We start from the raw sequence: 20,322 nt of genomic DNA on the forward strand, positions 1-20,322 counted from the left end.
TTATGGGCACTATCTAAGTAAATACGAAGGTCAACATTAATTCACTTGTTTAAATAAACCCCGTATCAACAGTTTAATATACATCATCGTATATTGATTGGTTATTGTCGGAAATTGCGTTTGGTGGCCGAGCTCCATGGAGGCCTTTAAATTTGAAATTCAAATTTCACGAAAATTCATATTTTTTACATTTCAAAAAATTCTGAAAAAAATACAGGGATAAGTGAAGGCGTAACACACATGTGTGTAAATTTTCAGAAAAAACACATTGAAATGAGGGGTGTGCAAAAAAGACAAATCTGAGGCTTTTTTACACATGACACTATTCATCGTTTCAGGCCATGAATTTGTCCTTTTTGCACACATATACATAACATCCTTCTTTACGTCCATATTTTTTCCATATTTTTTTAAAACAGAGAAGTTTTAATTTTGAATTATTCAAAAAATTCGGCCTCCATGAAGGCCGAGCTCCAAACGTCCGCACTCGGTTATTGTGCACAATGAAAAATAGGATGACTATGTACATATTGTAACCTTTAGCATAAGGTAACTAGTAGGAATCAACATCCGTTACAGTGTCAACTCTATCTTCTGTGAGAGCATTAAACTGTTATATGTACTCAAGTTAAATGGGACAAGAAACATGCATTTCTAGAATAACCAATATAAATAAGGTATTAATTAATATTGCACAATAAACTGTATTGTAGAAAGTAACATGCAAAATAATAGCATATTTGAAATCTTCACTGTTTTCTGAGCGATTTTAATATATAAAATGTCGGATTTGGAGTTGGGATTTAAAAGATATGAATGTTTTAAAAGCATCCGAATTTACACAAAAAAATGAAGCGCAATAGGAAAAACAGGGCAGTGCAAAAGAGGCGATACTTTATATATACCAAATTAAACGAACCGTTTTTTGTTATTTTTTTTCTTAAAAAGGGAGTGCGGGTTGAAAAAAACAGAGAGAAAAAAAGATGTTTTCCCGCGCCTCCTCGATTCAAATTTCGTTCCCCGCACGCAGAAACGGAGAGAAGGCACCAAAAACGACGCGTCAAGCCGCCAAGCTAGTTAGGAAAGCCTCTGCGCTTTGATTGGTCCACTGGGCGCTCCCCGCGCCCGATATAAAACCCGCGAGGCCCTCGCCCCCGTCGCAACCCACCAAACTCACCGGACGCCGCTCTTAGGCGTCAACCACCTCCATCGTCTACCACGTGTCCACCCTTTCTTTCTTAAAAACACATTTATCTTATCCAGGAACAGGGTCACGTCACGCACGGACATCGATTATGAAAATGATATAAATTTCTGCAACAAGATCTTAGTTGCAGAATAATTCTGCAGCAAGACCTTTGTTGCAAAATGTTTTTGTAAATTTTCTGACATCGGTGAAGTTTTTGTAACAAGTCTTTTGTTACAGAAATTTCTTTGACAAGATTGTTGTTGCAAGAAAAAAAATGTAGCAAGACCTTTGTTGCAATAAAAAAATCTGCAACTTAATCTATGTCGTAAAAAATTCTGTAACATGATCCGTGTTTCCGCAACACAACTTATGTTACAGTAATACATGATGACGCTCGACCATTCGATTTGTGAGATCCAACGACTTAGGAGACGACGGATCTTTTCAAAGAATTCGCCGGCTGACGCGTAGCAGCTCCCATTATATTATAGTTATAATTATATAATTGTTTTAGTGAGGTATGGCCCATTTTACGGTTTCGCACCGGGCCTTGAATTTCGTCGGCCCGGCCCTGCTCACCGCACCCCCGATCCACCGCCCCCCAAGCGAGCGAGATGGCCGGGAGGAAGGGCGGCGAGAGGAAGAAGGCGGTGACCCGGTCCGCGAAGGCCGGGCTCCAGTTCCCCGTCGGCCGCATCGGGCGGTTCCTCAAGAAGGGCCGCTACGCGCAGCGCGTCGGCTCCGGCGCCCCCGTCTACCTCGCCGCCGTCCTCGAGTACCTCGCCGCCGAGGTAACCGCCGTCGTCGACCGTCTGCCCTGCTCTGTCCTTCTCGCGCCGGGCGGACAGGTTACTTGCTGATCTCGTTCTTGGGTTGCCGAATGCGCAGGTGCTGGAGCTGGCCGGCAACGCGGCCAAGGACAACAAGAAGAGCCGCGTCGTGCAGCGCCACCTGCTGCTGGCCGTCCGCAACGACCAGGAGCTCGGCAGGCTGCTGGCCGGCGTCACCATCGCGCACGGCGGCGTGGTCCCCAACATCAACCCCGTGCTGCTCCCCAACAAGTCCGCCGCCGAGAAGGAGGCCGCCAAGTCGCCCAAGAAGAAGGCCGCCGCCGCCGCCAAGTCCCCCAGGAAGAAGGCCGCCGCCACCAAGGAGTAGCCGCACCCACCACCATGGTGTTGCCTAGTTCCATGTCTGTTGGCTAGATGGATCTTGTATGTAGCGCCCTTTCATGTTGGGACTCGATGAGCAAGGCCGGCATTGTTGTCTGTGATTTACCATGTGGGAATGGCTAAAGATCCAATCATGTCGATGTTAGTTCTCCTCTGAATCTATGGCTGAAATCAATCTTCTGGATCTTTGTCGACTGTCTTTGCCTCGGAAACATTTGTTGTGGATCTGAAAATTGGCCCGTGTGTTCTTAACATCTTGGGAAACGCTTTTGGACGGTGCGCCGGCCGAACGCGACCGCGCGGGCGTTCGCTGACTTGGCATGCAACTTTTTTCGTCTAAAATTATTGCAATCGGCGTCATATTTGCTGCAAGCGTTTTGTTTTGCTACATATGTCCGCTAAAAAAGTTGCATCCACGGTTGGTTGCAATTTCAGTTCGTTGGATTTTCGTTACAATCGCTGTTTTTTACTTTTGCTACAACCGTGTTAATTTTTGATACAACCGGCTTCATTTTTTGCTGCAACCGTTCACTAAAAAAGTTGCATCCACGTCACGTAAATATTTGCTACAACCGGCGTTTGATTTTTGCTACCACGCACCATCAGCTTCGTTTTTTTGCTACGATCACGTAGATATATTTTTTGCTATAAATTTTTTCTTTTTTTTGCAACCGTTGAAAAAATTGCTGCATCGCGCCGAAATTTGCTGCATCGGAAGAGAAAATGTTACATGGAAGATCCAACGGTGCGGACGACACGGGGTTGGTGGATCCTGCGGCACGTGCCACAACATCTTTGCCTACTGAAGCACGGTGCTCAACTTCAGCCGGCCACACGATTGTTGCGGATCTCAGCTTGCCCAAATGTCAACAGGAAACTGGATGAATCAACAGTAACATTCCATCTTTTTCAGTTCTTGTTATACTTCTCGCCATATTAGCAACAATCACCAGGAAACTGGATGAATCAACAGTAACATTCCATCCTATACATTCTGAAAGATGGAAACGGCGTGGGCACCAAATTAAAGTAATAATCAAAATACTTAAAACTCAAAATACTTAAACTCTTGCCACGGGGAGCAGGGACGGAAATGTTTCAGTGAATTTCATGTGCTGTTGCATCGCACTGACTGATGTTTCAGTGAATTTCATGTGCACATTTGACCCTGGGAGACATGATCGTCTGGGGTGAAGGAGATCAGCACAGCACGTTGGCAGGAACCTCTTCAATCCACAAGTTGGGAATTCAGATGCATAATTTATCAAACATTACAGACACGCAAAGCAAAAGATTGATGGACATTTCACAGCAATAAACAGACAAATTCCTCGAGCTTTATTTAGTTTTCTTGGTTAAAACGTGCACACAAACAGCAAATTCGACAACAACTTCATTCCGGCCGCAACGCCAAGCAACCATCCAAAACACAACACAGATTTATGATGGCTATTACAACGACTCAAATGCTCAGTTACTATCCCCAAAGCAGTTACTACCATATAACGACTGATTCACTTACTAGTACCATATATACTTGCTAAATCAGAACTCTGCATACGTACACACAAACGTCGATTTCCACACAACCACAACTGACTTGAGCAGCAAAACCGTAGAGACCTATCTATACATTTGACAACCTCCAAAACGTACTGCAACAACATACTAGGAGAGACGCCTACTCGGCGTGGTTCGAATCATCCCCGCCAGAGAGCAACCAGCGCATGTACCCCGCCCCGTCGTCCAGGGAGGAGGCCTCGCTGGGGATGGTCACCCGCTTGCGAGTCAGCGTCTCGACCGTCACGGCCGCCCTCTTCCGCCCGCCTCTTGGGCGCGAGCGCAGCTGCTCGTCCATCTCCTCATAGTCGCCCTGTGCCAAGTTAGGGTGTCATTCACTTGATTTGGGCAGCAAGAGGATTTGTAGATCATACGTGCAACTTTAGGCGCCGGCCAAAAGACATGGAATTTGTCGATCATAATGATCAGCTAGCAAGACTCACCTCTACGTATACATGCCAACTGGACTTCTCATGATTGTCCCTGACATGCTTGTAGTGGAATGTCTTGCCACACCCCACGACTCGACACTCGAAAGGTCTGACTTGGTCATGGCACGCCTTCATATGCTTGTTTAGATTTGATTTCTGCAATACAAAGGCACAGGTAAGTTCAGATGAAAATATGTCTAGATAAACCACACTTGAAAAAAAGAGAGATGAGTAAGGTATCAGAAAGTATATCTATTGTCTTACATTGGAGAAGGTGCATTCACAGCCATCAAAAGTGCATTTCAACCTTTCAGTAGAGTGGACTTCAGCATGAGCTCTTAGATGCCTTTTAATGTTCTTCTTCAGGTGTTTCTCCCCACAAATATCACACTGAGTATATAGATGGCAAGACTGGTTATGAGCCTTCAGGCACCCAGCATTTGAGAACGTCTTCAAGCAGCCAGGCTCACAGCAGACTACTTCCACATAGTCCAATTTGGCTGCCAGAGAAAAGCAAAACATGCATAAGATCAAGACTCCCGTAAGCAAGCTATGAATAACAAGGAATGAAGTTACAGTAAAAAATAATAAAGAACACGCTTCAGTACACAATGTGATTTAACAAGCAGGAGGTCATACCATGCATTTCCTCGTGTTTCTTCAGCTGTGAAGGATACTTGAAAGCCTTTTTACAGCCCTCCTCCTGGCAAATAACCTGCTGGTTGCTTTTAGCGTCATCCATTTTGCATTCATGTTCATCCTCATGCATTTCCTTAACATGTCTTTGAATATTCGCCTTTATGCTGAACCTCTTGCCACAACCTTCTAGAGGGCATGTAAACAACTTCCCCTCATGCGTAAGCATATGCCGGTTCAAGTGATCTTTTCTTATATAGCTGAAGGGGCAGTCTTCAAGTGGGCAGGCGAAGGATCTCTGCAGGCAAACAAAAAAATTGAGTCCAAACTGAAACCGTTGCAGTACTGGTTACTGGATTGGTAAATACTGCACTTCACCCAACAGAGAAACAGAGATGCAAATCTTCCCTATCTCAAAGACTTAAACCCATATGTCATCCAAATAATGAGGGGGCAACATATTCTGAAAACTGAACCCAAATTTATGCTCAAAATTAAATTTCAAGATAAAACATAGGAACCAAAACAGAGCAACAAAGCCTACAGATTATCGTTTCAATCAAACATTCACACACAGAAAATACCTAAATAATAAACTGACCCAAATTCGGCACTTTATTCTTTTAGTTACATACGAGTATTGTCATCATAGCGAGCAGAGAACCAATGAAGAATGGTGCTAGCTTTCTGAGACGACATCTCTATATTGGATTCTCTCACCTCTTCGTAATGCTCCCATAAGGAAGCCCACTAAGAGATAACAGGATAAAATAAGGGTATAGCCACCCTTATATCACCAAAGGATCCAAAAACACCTAATGCTTATTTGCTGGGTCAAGATTATAAGTATTGTCACCATAGCGAGCTGAGAACCAATGAAGAATGGTGCTAGCTTTCTGAGACGACATTTTGATATCGGATCCTCTCACTCTTCGCAAAGCTCCCATACGGAAACCCACTTAGAGATAGCAGGATAAAACAAAGGTATAGCCACCCTCATCTCCAAAGAATCCAAAACACACCTAACAGTTATTTTTTGAGTCAAGATATGAGTATTGTCACCATAGCGAGCTGAGAACCCATGAAGAATGGTCCTAGCTTTCTGAGACGACAATTTTGATATCGGATCCTCTCACTCTTTGAGGAGTTCCGTAAGGAAACCCCCTAAGAGAAAGCAGGATAAAATAAGGGCATTGCCACCCTAATCTCCAAAGGATCCACAGCACATAGAATTTTAACTATGTTGAGTACAGATTATGATGAATAAGTATCCACACCATAGCGAGCTAAAGAACCTAATGAATAAGGCCCAAGCTTTCTGAGATGGCATCTTGATTTTGGATCCTATCTTTGCTCCAACTAAGGACCGCAAAACATGAAGCCCAAAGAAGTAACAGAGAAAGAGGACAGTAGAAAGACAGGAGATAGATTGCATCCCATATTCCCTGAAGGATCCATTTTAGAACTTTGTAGCATCACAACATACAATAGACAGCATCATGCTAACCATAAAGTAGTTCTATATGCTTTCATGCCCTATGGAACTGCAGACTAGCCATGAAACTCAAACATATTGCATGCAACTCAAATAGATGGAAAACAATTCAGCAAGCATGTGCAAAGCTTGAACAAGAAAACAAGACAACAAATGTAACTTTGCTGGAAACAAAGAGGCGCAACATATTATGCAGATTATCAGAGTCATATAATGGTTAAAACAGTACTAAACAATTATTAAACAAGGACAAACCTCTTCAATAAGCGTGAAGGAGGCAATCTTGTTGGAGCTTCACAGGAGGTCATCCCAACCTGTTACTAGTCCAACCAAGATTAAAATGTGCCTCCATGCATTTTGGAGTTCTGTAATGGGATCCAATGCTTCACGCTGTTAAGTACCTATTATCTAAACCCTGCAAAACAGTTGTGTTTAGCGAATTGTATACAACAGAACAATTTGTTTCCTGGATGGATCCAGAGACACAGAAAATACAGGGAAACTGTGCTGTGTTATTATCTTATCCAGTGGTCTCAAATTCTATTCATTCATGAAAAATACGAACCTCTTTGGAATGACTTTGCATATGCTGCTTCAGATGAGCTGGTTTCTGGAAACAAGCTCCGCACTCATCACATTTGTGTTCAACCTCAGGAACAACCTTTTCACCGTCTGAGTTGTAGATTTCTGATGCGTCCAACTCATCCTATAGATAAATAGGGGAGATAAAGGATGAACAATAAGGACATTTTTTTCAACAGTGAAAAGTATGAGAAAGCAGAGGGAAAGTAAAGTCATTCGAAAAACAAATAGCACCTAATAAAAAATGCACAAGCATAATTGTGAAAGGAGTGGATTTAATTGATGCAACAACATAAAGTAACATTATCTATGATATACAGACCAGACAAAACCACTAGATTTGACTTCCTATTTGAAGTGTTATACTACTACGTATGCAAGACAGCAGATCAGTGATTGTGGCTCAGTGGTTGTAATGTTGCAGTAAGGGTATTTATGGTCTAACGTTATGACAGCACCTAAGATTTCGTCGCCTGGTCTGCGTGAAGTTATTTACAACACAAAATGAAAACTTGATCAACCAAAAAGGACAGAAATCAGAAAAGGTACATCAACTAAACCAAAAATGGGTGCACACTGCCTTTAAGCACGAAGAAGACATAATCTTAACCATGTGCCAAAAATATCTGTAAAATAGTGTACCTTGTGCTGAGCAACCATGTGAGCTCGAATGAGATACATCTTGGACCTAACAACAGTGCAAAATTCACACTTGTAGCGTCTAATATCTTTGCTATGTGTCTCTTCAGACCTTTCATCTCCGTTGATCCCATCTCCAGAAGACATCTAACAGTGGGTGAAAGAGAAAGTTAGACAATTTCATTTATTACAAAGTAACAAGAAACTTGATTAAACATTCATAGGTACCTAATACAAACAGAACAAAACAAGATAGCTGAAAATGATTGCAAGCATGTACATAACTAAACTATCTCTGTACTCTTCTTTTATGAAGATATCAACAACCAATGGAAATATCTCACATGCTTTTAAAGTGGACAACTTAACATGAATGTTAATGACTCCACGGCATGCGAAACCCCATCAACAGAAACTATGGTGCATTGCCTTCACGTTGTAAGCATAATACAGAAAAAAGAGCATCCATAATTACAAGACAACGCATAACAATATATGAACAGTGCATTAATCAAGTATTTGGCTACAAAATCCAATGGTCTGGGACAACACAAGACTATCTCAGGAACTCAGAGAATCTAGAAATGCTCAGTATACATATTTAGAATAAGGGTTCCACATCCACATAGATTAATGAGTTTTCTTCCAGTGGGGATGATCTAAGATCCATCTTTAACTGCCTATCGATTCCTTCCAAGGCCTCATAAATTTCCCTTCGAGCATCATGTGCCTTGTCCTGTACCAAGAACTCATGGACACCACCATCGACTTCAATCCAACTACACCCTGGTTTTTTGAATATCTTCCTTGTCAACATTTGTTTTCTTATATCCAGAGCTTCTTTCCACCTATCTGATGAGGCATATATGTTCCAAAGAAGCACATAAACCCCATCATCCCCTGGTTCTCTCTTTATAATCTCCTGGCCAGCAATCTCAGCCAATCTATCATTGCCATGAACAAGGCATGCACTAAGAAGTGACCTCCATATAACAGTATCAGGTTCCACATCCATATCATATATCAGGGCTTCTGCTTCCTCTAATAGCCCACCCCGCCCTAACAGATCAACAATGCATCCATAGTGCTCAAGCTGTGGTTTAATGTTGTAGATCCTGCACATTTTATCAAATAACTCTCTCCCTTGCCGTATTAACCCCGCATGGCTGCAGGCTGACAAAACTGACACAAAGGTCACACTATTTGGAACAATCCCTGACCTTAGCATGTCCTCAAAGAGCTCAAGGGCTCTGCTACCATCACCCTGGACAGTGAAGCTCGAGATGATGGTTGTCCATGTGAATGCATCCTTCAAGGGTACTTCTTCAAACACGGCAAATGCCATCTCTATGCTTCCACTCTTTGCATACATGTCCATGAGAGCATTGCTGACAATCACATTTGCCCTGATATTGAATTTACTTCCATACCCATGAATGACGCGCCCAAGGTCAAGAGAACCAATGTCAGCACAAGCAGACAGCACGCCTACAATTGTGACATGAGTAGGACGGTGACCCTCCAGCACCATCCTACCAAAAAGCTCCAGAGCCCGGATGGGCTGCTTGGCCTGAACATGGCCGGTCACCAACGCTGTCCAGGAAACCGCACTCTTCATCGGCATCCGGTCAAAGAAGGACAAGGCCGCATCCACACCGACACACTTCATATACCCATGCAGCATGCTGCCCCAGGTAACCTCGTCTTTCACCGCCATCTCGTCAAACACCCCTAGCGCGCCCTCGAGCCTCCCGCACCGGCAATACATATCAACCAGAGCATTGCCGACGACCAGCTCCGAGCCCAACCCGCAACGGATAATCAGGCCGTGGACCCCCAAACCAGCGCGCAGGTCCCCAGCCCCGCCGGACGCCGAGAGGGCGCCGACGACAGCAAAGCCATCGGGGCGGTGGTGAGCGGAGGCGACGGCGCGGGAGAAGGCGGCCATGGCCTCGTGGTGCTGGCTCAGCTGGAGGTGGAGCGACATGAGGCTGGTGAAGGAGACGAGGTCGGGGGAGGGGATCTGGCCGAACAGGCGGAAAGCCTCGGCGGGGCGCCCGAAGTCGGCGTATCGCCGGAAGAGCTTGCAGGATACGGACTGGTTATCACATGGGTGGAGGCCGTGGGTGACGGCCCGAGCGTGGATTCTCTCCAGCTCTCGCAGGGATCTGCAGCGGGCGAGCAGGTGGTGGCAGAGGCTCCTGTTCATCCAGCCGGAGCCGCCTGGAATCAGAGCCCGGCGTTACTGGGAAAGCTAGCAGGCGAAGCGGGCCGCTCTACCCTACCGGCGGTCATCGGCAGCGGCGAGAAGCCGCGGAAGCTCGTCACGGATCGAAATGCGACGGTGTAGCTCGCGCTCTGGACGCTTTCAGGTCGTGCGATGAAATGCGACTGGGTCGCGGGGGAAGGGGGGAGGTTCGCTGGAGGGCGGGGGCGGATGCTCACCGTGGGCTCGGAGGCGGGGGGGTGCAGCACGCGGCCGTCGGATGACGGTGGGTCGTCGGCAGTGGCGGCGGCGGGGGCGGAGGGAGGGAGGGAGGCTGATACGCAGGGTGGCTGGTGCCTCTTTAAAACCCTAGCGCGCCGGCGCCTTCCTGGGCCTGGCGGGCTTGGGGGCGGATGGGCCGGCGTCTGGAAACAGCAGCTCCCACGCGGGAAGCTGCAGGCATATTCCGGTGGATCTCTCATGTTGGGATCTTCCAAACATGTTCCACGATAATAGGTTTTGCCAATTTCTTTTGGAAAAACAGAAAAAACAAAGCGGAAGAACTTTCTTGTTATTATTATTTCCTTTTTGAGAAGCGCGACTGTTGTGATTATTGCGGGAAAATAGTTGTTCCTCCGCGAGAAGCAAATCTATGTTTTTTTGTGAATGCGCGTATTTTTCTCTTTCCAAACGCAGCTTGCAAAAGTACATGTCAAAATAAATGTATGCCCTCACGAGAAGCAACTCATTACCCCCCCCCCCCCCTGAAAAGCATGATGGAATACAATTTGTGCCTATAGGAGAAGCAAATATTTGCATCTCGTGGAAGCACACATTTTTCTTCCTTCTACGAGTGGAAGCAAAATTTGTGCCTCCAAGAAAAACACATAGCAAATATGTGCTTCTCGGAGAAGCACATTTTTCCATGCAAAGAAAAGTAAGTGGTTTTTTTCTCTCCAAAACATAGGAAAAATTAGACAATAACCAAAATACCAAAAAAGACATTACAACCCGAAAACGCATACAGAAAAAAAAATGAAAACCAAAGGGAGTGTCCAACACGAGACATGTGATGACGGCTAGACGCATAGTTTGGCGTGCTCTGAGGGCACCAAAGGTCCCCGCAAGGGTAACCCTCAGTTAGTTGCTCTTTCGTTTTTCTCAAAAAAATAAGTCATTGTTGTATGGCTTATAAAACCATATCCCCCGCCTCGTTTTCCAGTTAATTACTATTAAAGGAGGATATGTCGTCGTTGTGATGGTTCAACCTACCGATCCCCCGCCTCGTTTGATCGCCCGCATCACTCCTTCCATCTCACGCGAGAAAAGCAGCGAGAAAAAAGGAAACATGAACAACCACGACCGGATCCTTGAAAAAAAAACCATGACCCCACGATCCAATCTCCCCCGAGTCCCCGACCCCCTCGTTCTCGTTCCTGTCTCTCACCCCACGACCCCTCCTCTTTCACTTCATCTCACGAGCGGCCTCCCTCACTTCATCTCACGAATTGTTTTAGTTTGAATTATGATGCTACTGTACTATATATCATTCATTCATATTTAAACTTCCTGAGATTGCATACACTAACTGTACATACATTGTGTTAATTAATGAGCGACACCCTCAGCTGCTTCATTTCACGGGCCGCAAATGAGTAAGACAGAGAGGACATTGTGGAAGAGGAGGTCATTGCTATGCAAGTATATTATAAATGTTATTATTCATTTCCAATTCTGTCTAAGCTATTTTTTTCGTGTGGGACGTTTTCATGTTGCAGATATATTGAATTCGTGTTTCCTTCTAAATGGAGGGGAATGGTCACTGAAGTTATTTCTTCTATAGAAAATAATTTCCTCTTAAGATATGTAGATTAATCTGTTGTCAGTGCACAAAATTTCTTTGCCTAAATATATTGCCCAGATCGATTTACAAGAATTTTCATGTCTTTGTGCAGGTGGAGACACGGAAAGAGTAGAAGAAAGTGTGCACATGCATGGTGGTTTAGAGGGAGGGAGCAAAAGAAATACAACTATTTGGTGAAAAACAAAACATATGTTTCACTTTCACCCGATGCAAGGACAACATAGAATAAGTGATGCACATACTTTGCTTGTTCTATGACAACCACTTGAATTTTACTGTGTTTTTTAAACTGATTAAATGATGTCTCCTTAGTTTTTTTCTAAATTGTTGTCATCATTGTCTTGCGGGATAGGGTTGTTAGTAGGGCAGAGAAAAAACAAATTACCTCTTGTTCATGATAAACGCATTTCTAGCATTACACACTCACATGTGAGTGCTTCGACAGAAAATAAAGGAAAGTTAGGAGTGTCATTCAGATACCTTAATTTGGGATGCTATCTTGTTTGGCATGCATTTCTACACAAATTTGTATTGAATTTATGAATGCAGTGTTTGTGTATTGTTATGAGTCTCTGTCCACTTGACTTCAAAATTATCTTTTGGAATGATGGTCATTTATGTACCTGTTTAGTCTGGTTCTTGTTTATTGTGGGCATGCTTCACGTGGCTCCATAACTCATGCTTTACTAAAGAATTTCAAAGATAAAATTGTCCAGGTAAATAGATTCGTAACTCATTCTTTGCTGGAGATTTCGAAGATAAACTTGTCCAGGTAACTATACTCTGGGTAGTAAGCTTCAAGTTGTGGCATACTCTCTTTTGTTTGGACAACATCAGGAAATTTGAAGCCCCCACTGTCGTGCTTTTAGTAGTTATGTTTCAAACATGTACAGATAAAGCTTTGCCTGAATTGTGGAGGCAACCAACTCCATAACCGTCTGATGAAGATGGTGGCATGTGGTCATGGAGGTTGCACATAAAAGAAAGGAAACTTGAATCCCCGTATGAAAAAAAATATGTGAACTGCAAAACATTTCAGTTTTTAGAATCTCACTATTTCTCTACTATGTTGTTATCTTTTATCTCCAAACCGGATGCTTTTAAAAGCCATCCTTGAATTACCTCGTTGTTGGCCAGCTGCCCTACATAGCAACATTGATCGCCACACTCCTCTGTGGTTAGAATCTAATACTGCAACAATCTGCAGACCATATGTTTAGCTAAAATTGCTTAAGAGAGAGGAGCAGCAGGGACGCGTACAGGTACACCATCTCTAATGCTCCATGATTTTTTCCAAAGAAAACCTAGAGTCCCTTGGTGCTTTAAATCGATCATTTGTATGGGAGAAAGCACCACCACAAAGTTATGATGATTAATAGTAACCTGTTAACTTGTAGACCATGTTCAGTAGTACTAATGTTGAGCAAGCATTATTTTGTCATCAATACTTTTGAGTAGATATGTCTATTAGATGTACTTCCAATGTTTTTCATTGCTTGGAAAATTGTTGCTTCCAATGTTTTGTGTTCAGTTCTACATGGAAAATGAACGAACACACTCTGCATATGTCTTTTTCTAAAAATAGGTCATGTAGTGCACCCTGTTCCACATACAACTTATGTTCCAGTCATTCTTTTTACTTTTCAAGGGTGGGCTGAAGAAGGTTTTTACTGGGTCTGATTTTAGATAGGTTGGATGGGCTTATCAGATTTCATTTTTATGGCAGGAGGAACCATGCTTCATGAGTGTTTGATGCTCTAGATGGGATGCGTGGGAGGTGGCTTCAAAATTTATGTCCATGTCTTTTTAGCCAAGGCAATGTGTAGATCACGATATGCGATATGCAAGAATGTCATGTGTGCTGGATTTTTTCATGTGTACTTTCCACTTATTGGGTGAACAACATTATGACTGGCTATGTGTTGTGGTTGGATGTGTTGGGGAACGTCGCATGGGAAATAAAAAATTTCCTACGCGCACGAAGACCTATCATGGTGATGTTCATCTACGAGAGGGGATTTTCGATCTACGTACCCTTGTAGATCGCACATCAGAAGCGTTAGTGAACGCGGTTGATGTAGTGGAACGTCCTCACGTCCCTCGATCCGCCCCGCGAACCGTCCCGCGATCCGTCCCACGATCTAGTGCCGAACGGACGACCCCTCCGCGTTCAGCACACGTACAACTCGACGATGATCTCGGCCTTCTTGATCCAGCAAGAGAGACGGAGAGGTAGATGAGTTCTCCGGCAGCGTGACGGCGCTTCGGAGGTTGGTGGTGATCTGATCTCGGCAAGGCTCCGCCCGAGCTCTACAGAAACGCGATCTAGAGGTAAAACCGTGGAGGTATGTGGTCGGGCTGCCTTTGAAAAGTTGTCTCAAATTAGCCCTAATTGCTCCATATATATAGGAGGAGGGAGGGGAGGCTTGCCTTGAGGCTCAAGGAGCCTCAAGGGATGCGCACCAAGGGGAGGAGGAGTCCTCCTCCAATCCTAGTCCAACTAGGATTGGAAAGTGGAGTCCTTCTCTCCTTTCCCACCTCCTTTTTTTTTCTTTCTCTTTGATTTTCTATCCTTGGCGCATAGGGCCCTCTTGGGCTGTCCCACCAGCCCACCAAGGGCTGGTGCGCCACCCCCAAGGCCTATGGGCTTCCCCGGGGTGGGTTGCCCCCCCGGTGAACACCCGGAACCCATTCGTCATTCCCGGTACATTCCCGGTAACTCTGAAAACCTTCCGGTAATCAAATGAGGTCATCCTATATATCAATCTTTGTTTCCGGACCATTCCGGAAACCCTCGTGACGTCCGTGATCTCATTCGGGACTCCGAACAACATTCGGTAACCAACCATATAACTCAAATACGCATAAAACAACGTCGAACCTTAAGTGTGCAGACCCTGCGGGTTCGAGAACTATGTAGACATGACCCGAGTGACTCCTCGGTCAATATCCAATAGCGGGACCTGGATGCTCATATTGGATCTCACATATTCTACGAAGATCTTATCGTTTGAACCTCAGTGCCAAGGATTCATATTATCCCGTATATCATTCCCTTTGTCCTTCGGTATGTTACTTGCCCGAGATTCGATCGTCAGTATCCGCATACCTATTTCAACCTCGTTTACCGGAAAGTCTCTTTACTCGTTCTGTAATACAAGATCCCGCAACTTACACTAAGTCACATTGTTTGCAAGGCTTGTGTGTGATGTTGTATTACCAAGTGGGCCCCGAGATACCTCTCCGTCACACGGAGTGACAAATCCCAGTCTCGATCCATACTAACTCAACGAACACCTTCGGAGATACCTGTAGAGCATCTTTATAGTCACCCAGTTACCTTGCGACGTTTGATACACACAAAGCATTCCTCCGGTGTCAGTGAGTTATATGATCTCATGGTCATAGGAACAAATACTTGACACGCAGAAAACAGTAGCAACAAAATGACACGATCAACATGCTACGTCTATTAGTTTGGGTCTAGTCCATCACGTGATTCTTCTAATGACGTGATCCAGTTATCAAGCAACAACACCTTGTATATAATCAGAATACCCTGACTATCTTTGATCAACTGGCTAGCCAACTAGAGGCTTGCTAGGGACAGTGTTTTGTCTATGTATCCACACATGTATATAAGTCTTCATTCAATACAATTATAGCATGGATAATAAACGATTATCTTGATACAGGAATTATAATAATAATTATATTTATTATTGCCTCTAGGGCATAATTCCAACAGGATGGGCTTATCAGATTTCATTTTTATGGCAGGAGGAACCATGCTTCATGAGTGTTTGATGCTCTAGATGGGATGCGTGGGAGGTGGCTTCAAAAATTATGTCCATGTCTTTTTAGCCAAGGCAATGTGTAGTTCATGATATGCGATATGCAAGAATGTCATGTGTGCTGGATTTGTTCATGTGTACTTTCCACTTATTGGGTGAACAACATTGGCTATGTGTTGTGGTTGGATGGGCTTATCAGATTTCATTTTTATGGCAGGAGGAACAATGATTCATGAGTGTTTAATGCTCTAGATGGGATGCGTGGGAGGTGACTTCAAAATTTATGTCCATGTCTTTTTAGCCACAGTTCACGATATGTGATATGCAAGAATGTCATGTGTGTTGGATTTTTTCATGTGTACTTTCCATTTATGGGATGAACAACATTATGAATGGCTATGTGTTGTACACACAGGGACGGAGCCAGGAATTTGGTAGGGGGGGGGCGAGTTCCACAATTTAAAAGTGTGCGAAAGGCATAAGTCTGAACTCATGCTTTCACTGGTGTAAACACTACAAAAGTACTAGATTTTGTTATTTTTTCAATACAAAATGCTTTTCAAGTTAGCTATATAGGAAATTTTAGTGTATGGTACTAGAACTATGTGATTCCAAATCAAATAGTACTAGAACTTTTAGACAAAAAACTACGATTTGAATCTAAGGATAATTGTGATAGTGGACTTATCATATAGGAATATTATAGGATGTGGTACGTCGTCAGATCCCTGGTCGTTCTTGGTGGTGGTGCTTTTCCTAATCCTGTATATGCTGGCTGACCATGATATGATAGATTGGGGATTGCAGGCCTCAAGCTTTGGACGTAAATAGCACATAAGCAACTCCTTTTCAGTGTTCTCTTCCTCTTCATATCCATACAAACATAACTAAACAATCAAGAAATTCCTTGTAGGATTTTAATGGTACAGCCGTAAAGATTTAAACGAAATAAAAAGAAAGAGATGAAGCAAAGGAGTAAGGGTTAACCTGAACCTATGCAGTCATGCTAAACCTCAATCAGCCCTGATCTTTGCTTGGAGGCAGGGGAAAATTTCTCCCGGCGGCTGTAGGCGGAGACTCGAGCGGATGATGGATAGAAACATTGCACGAAGCCACGATCTGGGTGATGCTGCGATCAAAACTATTGATCGGGCTGTCAGGAAACAAATGGGCTGTGTGCGTGCTTCTACTGGGCTTCATGTTTGACAGTGGACCCTTTTTACTTCCCTAGGTTTTAGTTGTACATGGGCTGGGGATGGGTCCCTTAGGAGCTTCACTTTGTGTCTGCTAAAAAAACATAGGGGAGGACAGATCGAGCAAAAAGGAATCGCTAATTGCGATCTGCCTAATCGTTAACACTGGGCAACGTGATCGTTTGGGGGGGGGGGGGTGTCGCCCCCCTCGCCCCCCCTTGGATCTACACATGAGTCACCCTTTTTGTAATATGCCTTTTCTCTCACATGAAGAAAAAACTTACATCTCTTTTTCTAAGTAGCACAAGAAGACTACTAATAAAATACTTAGAGAATCGTCAACAGACCAATGCTAAAACATGAAACTAAAATAATATTTGAAATCAATTAAAAGTTCCATAGAAATATACATTTATAAAAGAAGGCTTAGACGGTGGCGATAATGAAGATGGATGGAAGGAGTCGTGAGGAGGAATGTTTTCTTTCAAGAAGTGGATGCTTATGTAGACAACTATTGTCGAAGAGAAGAGAAGGGGCACGAAAGAGAATCATGACATATACTATATTCAACAAACATTTCTCAGTTACAACAATTGCTTTATAACTATATTTTGTTATTCTGTGACAACGTATTAGTAACCACTAAAATGGTAGCGCAAGCAAGTAGACCGTGCATGCTATTTTTGCTTGCATGGGTCTTTGGGGTCGACGGTACTCATGGATGGCAAACTATACTTAGAGCTGAGAAAATATAGCAAACCTTAATTAGAAAATGCTTCCTAACCATGAAATGAAGCTCTTTCCCCATTCCCCCGCTAGCTCTCTCCCGGCTCCCCGCTATTTCGTGACGTCGATCAAACGAACCAGGACGACATACACACCCCGGCGCCCCAAGAAATCGATCCCTCAACCAACAACCTTGAGTTCCTTGTGAAGATCGGCGTCGACAATGGAGTCGGACACATGCGACATCCATGAAGGCATCATGTCGACGGAGCGGGCGTACGAGGCGGAGCCGGTGCCGTCGCTGTCGGAGACGATCACGGCGCGGTCGCTGGCGGTGAGCCTGGTCCTGGCGGTGACCCTGACGGTGGTGGCGATGAAGATCAGCCTCAACTCGGGGTTCCTGCCGTCGCTGAGCATCCCGGCGTGCCTCCTTGGCTTCTACCTGTCGCACGCGTGCATCCGCGTGCTGGACTACATGGAGGTGTCGCACCTCCCCTTCACCCGGCAGGAGAACACGGTGATCCAGACCTGCGTCGCCGCCTGCACAACCATCGCCTTCAGCGGCGGCTTCGGCACCTTCCTCCTGGCCATGGGCCGCAAGTCGGCCGGCAGCACCGACGCCAATAAGAACGACGTCAACGTGGAGGAGCCGAGCATCACCCGCATGATCGCCTTCCTCTTCCTCGTCAGCTTCGCCGGCATCTTCATCATCATGCCGTTCCGGAAGGTGATGATCATCCGGCACCAGCTCACGTTCCCAAGCGGCACGGCCACGGCGCACCTCATCAACAGCTTCAACACCCCGCAGGGCGCCACCCAGGCCAAGATGCAGGTCTACGTGCTCTTCAAGTCCCTCGCGGCCTCCATGGCCTGGTCCATCTTCCAGTGGTTCTTCTCCGCCGGGAGGGACTGCGGCTTCCGGACCTTCCCCACCTTCGGCATGGAGGCCTACAGGCATGGCTTCTTCTTCGACTTCGGCATGACCAACGTCGGCATCGGCATGATCTGCCCCTACGTCATCAGCCTCTCCATGCTCGCCGGCTCCGCCGTCTCGTGGGGGATCCTATGGCCCTACATCGAGACCAAGGAGGGGGACTGGTACCCCGCCAACCTCGGCAGCGGCAGCCTCAGCGGCATCAAGGGCTACAAGGTCTTCATCGGCGTCTCCATGATCCTCGCCGACGGCCTCTTCAACTTCCTCTCCATCATGTTCCGGACGTCGCGCACCATGACCAAGAGCCGAAAGCAGCCCATCACATCGTCCGCCGGCGGCAGCGTGAACCAGCCGTTCCAGTCCCTCATCGGCGAAGGCCCGGACATGGAGCAGCAGAAGACGGCCAAGAGCTTCGACGAGCGGCGCAGGGCGCAGGTGTTCCTCAGGGACAGCATACCCAACATGGTCACCATCGGCGTCTATATCCTCCTCGCCGCCCTCTCCACCGTCACCATCCCGCTGCTGTACCGGCAGCTGCGCTACTACCACGTCGCGCTCGTCTACCTCATGGCGCCCCTCTTCACCTTCTGCAACGTCTACGGCTTCGGCCTCACCGACATGAACCTGTCCAGCACCTACGCCAAGATCGCCATGCTGGTCGTCGGCTCGTGGGTCGGGCACAAGGACGGCGGCGTGATCGCCGGGCTCGTCACCTGCGGGATCATGATGTGCACGCTCTGCAACGGCGGCGACGTCATGCAGGACCTCAAGACGGGGTACCTCACCCTCACCTCGCCGCGCGCCGTGCTCATCAGCGAGCTCATCGGCACGGGATTCGGCTGCCTCATCAACCCCACCGTCTTCTGGGTGTTCTACAAGGTGTACAAGACGGGCGGGACGACCGGCGGCGACGTACCCGACGTGCCCTACGCCAGGGTGTACCGCGGCATGGCCATGCTGAGCGTCGGCCAGGATGGGCTGCCCATGCACAGCATGCTCTTCGCCAAGATCTTCTTCATGCTCGCGCTGGCCCTGTGCATGCTCCGGGAGCTGGCGAGCCGACAGGAGTGGCGCATGCGGGCGTACCTCCCGAGCACCGTGGCCATGGCCGTGGCCTTCTTCGTGCCGCCGGACATGGCCATCGGCATGTGCATAGGGAGCCTGGTGCTGTGGCTGTGGGAGCGCACGGACCCTGCTGAGGAGCGGATGCTGTCGTCGCCGGTGGCGTCCGGGCTCATCTGCGGGGACGGGCTCGGCTCGCTTGTGTCGTCGCTGCTCACGCTCACCAAGGCCACGGCGCCCATCTGCATCAAGTTCTTGTCCCGAGGCGACAACGAGAAGTTGGATGCCTTCTTGGCAACGCTGCCAGCGACATAGATTCTTCCTATCGTATATATACAAAGTGTGCTTCGTTTAGGTTAACAAAATTTATAATTGACCGTGTACAAACTATTCAGGCATATATATATATATAGATCTTAGATGTCGTGTATGTTCCACTCCACTGTAATGAACAAGTCCATATTCAAACAATTTTCATGCAAGTGTGCATCAGCACAGAGAGGATTTCCGGGTTTATTTCTTCTTTTTTCCAAAAGGCGGATTGCCCCTACAATCATGCATGCATCCATATTGTACTTCCTCCGTTACTAAATATAGGTCTTTTAAGATATTTCACTAGAAGTCTACATACGAAGCAAAATGAATGAATCTACATTCTAAAGTATGTCTATATACATTCGTATGTAGTCTATTAGTGGAATCTTTAGAAAGACTTATATTTAGAAACGGAGGAAGTATTAAATAAAGCTTTCAACAAGTAGATAGTACATGATTATCTATAACTAATTTCTACTCTCGATGACCTCTCTTTATCCCCTTCCTCCCCTCTCTCGAACCGT

General features: G+C 45.8%; 4 protein-coding genes across 4 annotated transcripts; 2 read left to right on the plus strand and 2 right to left on the minus strand.

The window, feature by feature from the left end:
* Positions 1–1,788: 1,788 nt before the first annotated feature.
* LOC123401191 (protein H2A.6-like) lies at positions 1,789–2,555 on the plus strand. The gene is made up of 2 exons (XM_045094923.1): positions 1,789–1,980; positions 2,078–2,555. The coding sequence occupies exons 1-2, from the start codon at positions 1,804–1,806 to the stop codon at positions 2,345–2,347; spliced, it is 447 nt and encodes a 148-aa protein (XP_044950858.1). The 5' UTR covers positions 1,789–1,803; the 3' UTR covers positions 2,348–2,555.
* A 1,121-nt stretch (positions 2,556–3,676) lies between these two features.
* LOC123401189 (transcription factor IIIA-like) lies at positions 3,677–10,238 on the minus strand. The gene is made up of 7 exons (XM_045094919.1): positions 10,150–10,238; positions 7,708–7,851; positions 7,049–7,189; positions 4,992–5,286; positions 4,617–4,852; positions 4,365–4,508; positions 3,677–4,234 (listed from the first exon to the last, which is right to left on the minus strand). Exons 2-7 carry the CDS (start codon positions 7,849–7,851, stop codon positions 4,043–4,045), a joined length of 1,152 nt encoding a protein of 383 aa, XP_044950854.1. The 5' UTR covers positions 10,150–10,238; the 3' UTR covers positions 3,677–4,042.
* LOC123401188 (pentatricopeptide repeat-containing protein At2g22410, mitochondrial-like) lies at positions 8,191–10,125 on the minus strand. The gene has a single exon (XM_045094918.1). The coding sequence runs from the start codon at positions 9,911–9,913 to the stop codon at positions 8,306–8,308; it is 1,608 nt and encodes a 535-aa protein (XP_044950853.1). The 5' UTR covers positions 9,914–10,125; the 3' UTR covers positions 8,191–8,305.
* Positions 10,239–17,559: 7,321 nt separating the features above from the next.
* Positions 17,560–19,971, plus strand: LOC123401185 (probable metal-nicotianamine transporter YSL7). The gene has a single exon (XM_045094916.1). It carries the CDS (start codon positions 17,711–17,713, stop codon positions 19,796–19,798), a length of 2,088 nt encoding a protein of 695 aa, XP_044950851.1. The 5' UTR covers positions 17,560–17,710; the 3' UTR covers positions 19,799–19,971.
* The last annotated feature ends 351 nt before the right edge of the window (positions 19,972–20,322 follow it).

The sequence above is a fragment of the Hordeum vulgare genome, chromosome 6H, assembly GCF_904849725.1.
Source record: "Hordeum vulgare subsp. vulgare chromosome 6H, MorexV3_pseudomolecules_assembly, whole genome shotgun sequence".
NCBI classification, from domain to species: domain Eukaryota; kingdom Viridiplantae; phylum Streptophyta; class Magnoliopsida; order Poales; family Poaceae; genus Hordeum; species Hordeum vulgare.

What these genes read in the sequence shown, in the direction of transcription:
- LOC123401189 (XM_045094919.1), bottom strand. Translation starts at nt 7,851, where the DNA reads ATGTCTTCTGGAGATGGGATCAACGGAGATGAAAGGTCTGAAGAGACA. An exon ending in GAAACACGAGGAAATGCATG is followed by an intron (nt 4,853 to 4,991) that starts GTATGACCTCCT and finishes TTTCTCTGGCAG; the next exon opens with CCAAATTGGACTATGTGGAA. An exon ending in GTTGGCATGTATACGTAGAG is followed by an intron (nt 4,235 to 4,364) that starts GTGAGTCTTGCT and finishes AACTTGGCACAG; the next exon opens with GGCGACTATGAGGAGATGGA.
- LOC123401188 (XM_045094918.1), bottom strand. Translation starts at nt 9,913, where the DNA reads ATGAACAGGAGCCTCTGCCACCACCTGCTCGCCCGCTGCAGATCCCTG.
- LOC123401185 (XM_045094916.1), top strand. Translation starts at nt 17,711, where the DNA reads ATGGAGTCGGACACATGCGACATCCATGAAGGCATCATGTCGACGGAG.
- LOC123401191 (XM_045094923.1), top strand. Translation starts at nt 1,804, where the DNA reads ATGGCCGGGAGGAAGGGCGGCGAGAGGAAGAAGGCGGTGACCCGGTCC. An exon ending in TCGAGTACCTCGCCGCCGAG is followed by an intron (nt 1,981 to 2,077) that starts GTAACCGCCGTC and finishes CCGAATGCGCAG; the next exon opens with GTGCTGGAGCTGGCCGGCAA.